This window comes from Neopelma chrysocephalum, unplaced genomic scaffold (assembly GCF_003984885.1).
Source record: "Neopelma chrysocephalum unplaced genomic scaffold, ASM398488v2 Primary Assembly neopelma1_111898, whole genome shotgun sequence".
In the NCBI taxonomy this organism is placed as follows: domain Eukaryota; kingdom Metazoa; phylum Chordata; class Aves; order Passeriformes; family Pipridae; genus Neopelma; species Neopelma chrysocephalum.
In genome coordinates this window covers 119-2,238 of record NW_020928287.1, presented here as the reverse complement: position 1 = coordinate 2,238, position 2,120 = coordinate 119, and the positions used below count along the sequence as shown (strand labels likewise).

The 2,120-nt window shown below is 52.2% G+C and overlaps 1 protein-coding gene across 1 annotated transcript; it reads right to left on the bottom strand.

The window, feature by feature from the left end:
• Positions 1-44: 44 nt before the first annotated feature.
• Positions 45-1,679, bottom strand: LOC113962146 (solute carrier family 22 member 13-like). The gene is made up of 3 exons (XM_027672948.1): positions 963-1,679; positions 362-516; positions 45-245 (listed from the first exon to the last, which is right to left on the bottom strand). Exons 1-3 carry the CDS (start codon positions 1,130-1,132, stop codon positions 73-75), a joined length of 498 nt encoding a protein of 165 aa, XP_027528749.1. The 5' UTR covers positions 1,133-1,679; the 3' UTR covers positions 45-72.
• Between the last annotated feature and the right edge of the window lie 441 nt (positions 1,680-2,120).

Here is a 2,120-nt window from a genome sequence, read left to right as displayed (position 1 = left end):
GCTGCTGCTGCCTCCTCACTTCCACCCCTCACACTGCTGTTGTGTCTTACAGAAGCTCTGCCCAACTCCTGCTTACCAGATGTAGAAGAAAAGGGCAAACATAGGAGCGGATCCTGCAATCTCCAGCAGCCTCCAGTTGCGGATTCCATAGCTCAATCCAGCCACCATCATCTGTCCGATGGCAAAAGCGGCGTGAGCAATAAGCACTGCCTTAGGCCGGTAGGAGATTCCAACCCACTCTGTACCTGGAAAGAAGAACAAAATTTCGGGGTCACCCTCTCCAAAACATGTCCAGCTCTTTTTTGTTATTGTGTCTTGAGAGGCCACAACTGCTGCCTCAGGGCAAGGGCATCCTACTCACCCACGGCCACGACAGTAATCATAATTCCTGACACTGCAGCCCCCACGACACACCTGAAGGCGATGTAGACATAGAAATGGGGCACAAAGGCAGTTCCTAGACCAAACACGCCCTGGAGGAGCATGCAGATCAGAAAGACTGGCCGGCGGCCGATCCTATGGGAAAAGAGAGAAGACACAGTTGGCATCTGGAGAAACTCCAAGGGGATAGGGAAGAACCCAGGTGGAATACAAAGTGATTTGAAAACCAGAGGAGATTTTACATCCCTGTGAACAAAGTTCCTCTTTACAGCCCAAGAAATAACGTGCACAAAAAGCAGCATCTCCACTTTTGAGCTGTTGCTCAAAGGCTGAGACAGCAGCTGGGGCTGGACTTGTGAGTCCTGACAGACCTCCCCACAAGGCTGTATCTGCCCCTCTCTCTTTTCAACCATCAGACACCTACAGATGTGTCAGGTGGCTCCAGATGCCCTTGCTCAGGCGAGGGGATTGAGTCTGTGGAGGGAGTAGTTCATGACCAGTGCAAGCACAGTCTGCACCCTCAGCTGGGCTGTCCCTGAGTGCTGGGCAGTGACTCTGGGAAGGTGACCGTGTTTCCTCACCTGTCACTTAGCACCCCAAAGAAGCTGGCTCCTACGAGAAGCCCAGCCATGTAGATGGACTGGGAGATGTCGTTCAGGATCGTCCTTTCACACACCAGGTCAAACTGGAGGAGGGAAACACAGATGCTGTTGTTTTTGACAGACCCCAGCTGCTTTCTGAGGGTGGGCATCCTGTCTGGTCCATGGTGGATCCAGGAGCTGCCCCAGCTCTCACTCCAGCCTCTGGGAGCAGAGAACCCCCTCACAAGGACATGAGCCCTCTGTGGTGTGCACCTAGGGCACAAATCAGAGGTGGGACAGACACACGAGGTGCTCAGCGTGCCTCTTCATCCTGGTGCACATCTTCTGAGTGCTGGGATCTGCCCAGGCATTCCTGAGGGAGCCTCCTGCTTGGCAAGCTTTGCTTAAAGGGTGACCTTGGGATAAGAGTGGTAGCAGCTCCACTTCTCTGGCTGCAAAGGCAGGATGGGGTGAAAGGAGGAGGAGAGAAGGAGAGCTGTGTTTTGTCTGGAAAAGGAGGACCAGCATAGGAATGGGAAGGGATGCAGCAGCTGCTGAGAATCCTACAGGGAAGCTGGCTGTGAAATGGACATGGTGCTCCAGGGACACCAAGGAGCACTTGCAAATGCCAGAGGCTGGGCTCTCTCCTCTGGTTGCAGATCAGAGGAAGGTACTTGAGAGAAAGTGCTGGAGCTGGGAGGGAAAAAAAGAGGGAGAGAGGGAGGAAAGGAGGGAGGAATGAGGCAAGGTGAGAGAGGAACAGAATTCCAGAGAGGGAGAATCACAGAATCATCTAGATTGGAAAAGACCTCCAAGATCATTGAGTCCACCCTTTGATCACCTCTCAGCTAGAAGGTAAGGGATAAAGCAGAACGGAGAAGTTGGGAATGCTGACAGACAAAGCCTTTGCTCAATTGCATAGCCCATGGAATGTCTTGTTGCAGCCCTGAAAGATTCTGGAGGCCTCATAAATATCAATGACAAGTTCTTGGAAGGTAAATGTCTTTCACAGAGAAGGTGATATGAGTAGAGCCAGGCTGAAGAATAGGGGAAACTGTGGCAGGGACACTTAAAAAGGTCCCTTCTGGCAAGATCATATGTTCAAGGGTCTGGATACTGGAAAGGGAAGGGATGGTGGGCAGAGCATGTCATGGACTC

Bases quoted from the DNA above. Each gene is read 5' to 3' on its own strand.
- LOC113962146 (XM_027672948.1), bottom strand. From the start codon at position 1,132: ATGCCCACCCTCAGAAAGCAGCTGGGGTCTGTCAAAAACAACAGCATC. The intron at 517-962 runs GTGAGGAAACAC...CTTTTCCCATAG, and splicing joins TTTGGGGTGCTAAGTGACAG to GATCGGCCGCCGGCCAGTCT. The intron at 246-361 runs GTGAGTAGGATG...TCTTCTTTCCAG, and splicing joins GATTACTGTCGTGGCCGTGG to GTACAGAGTGGGTTGGAATC.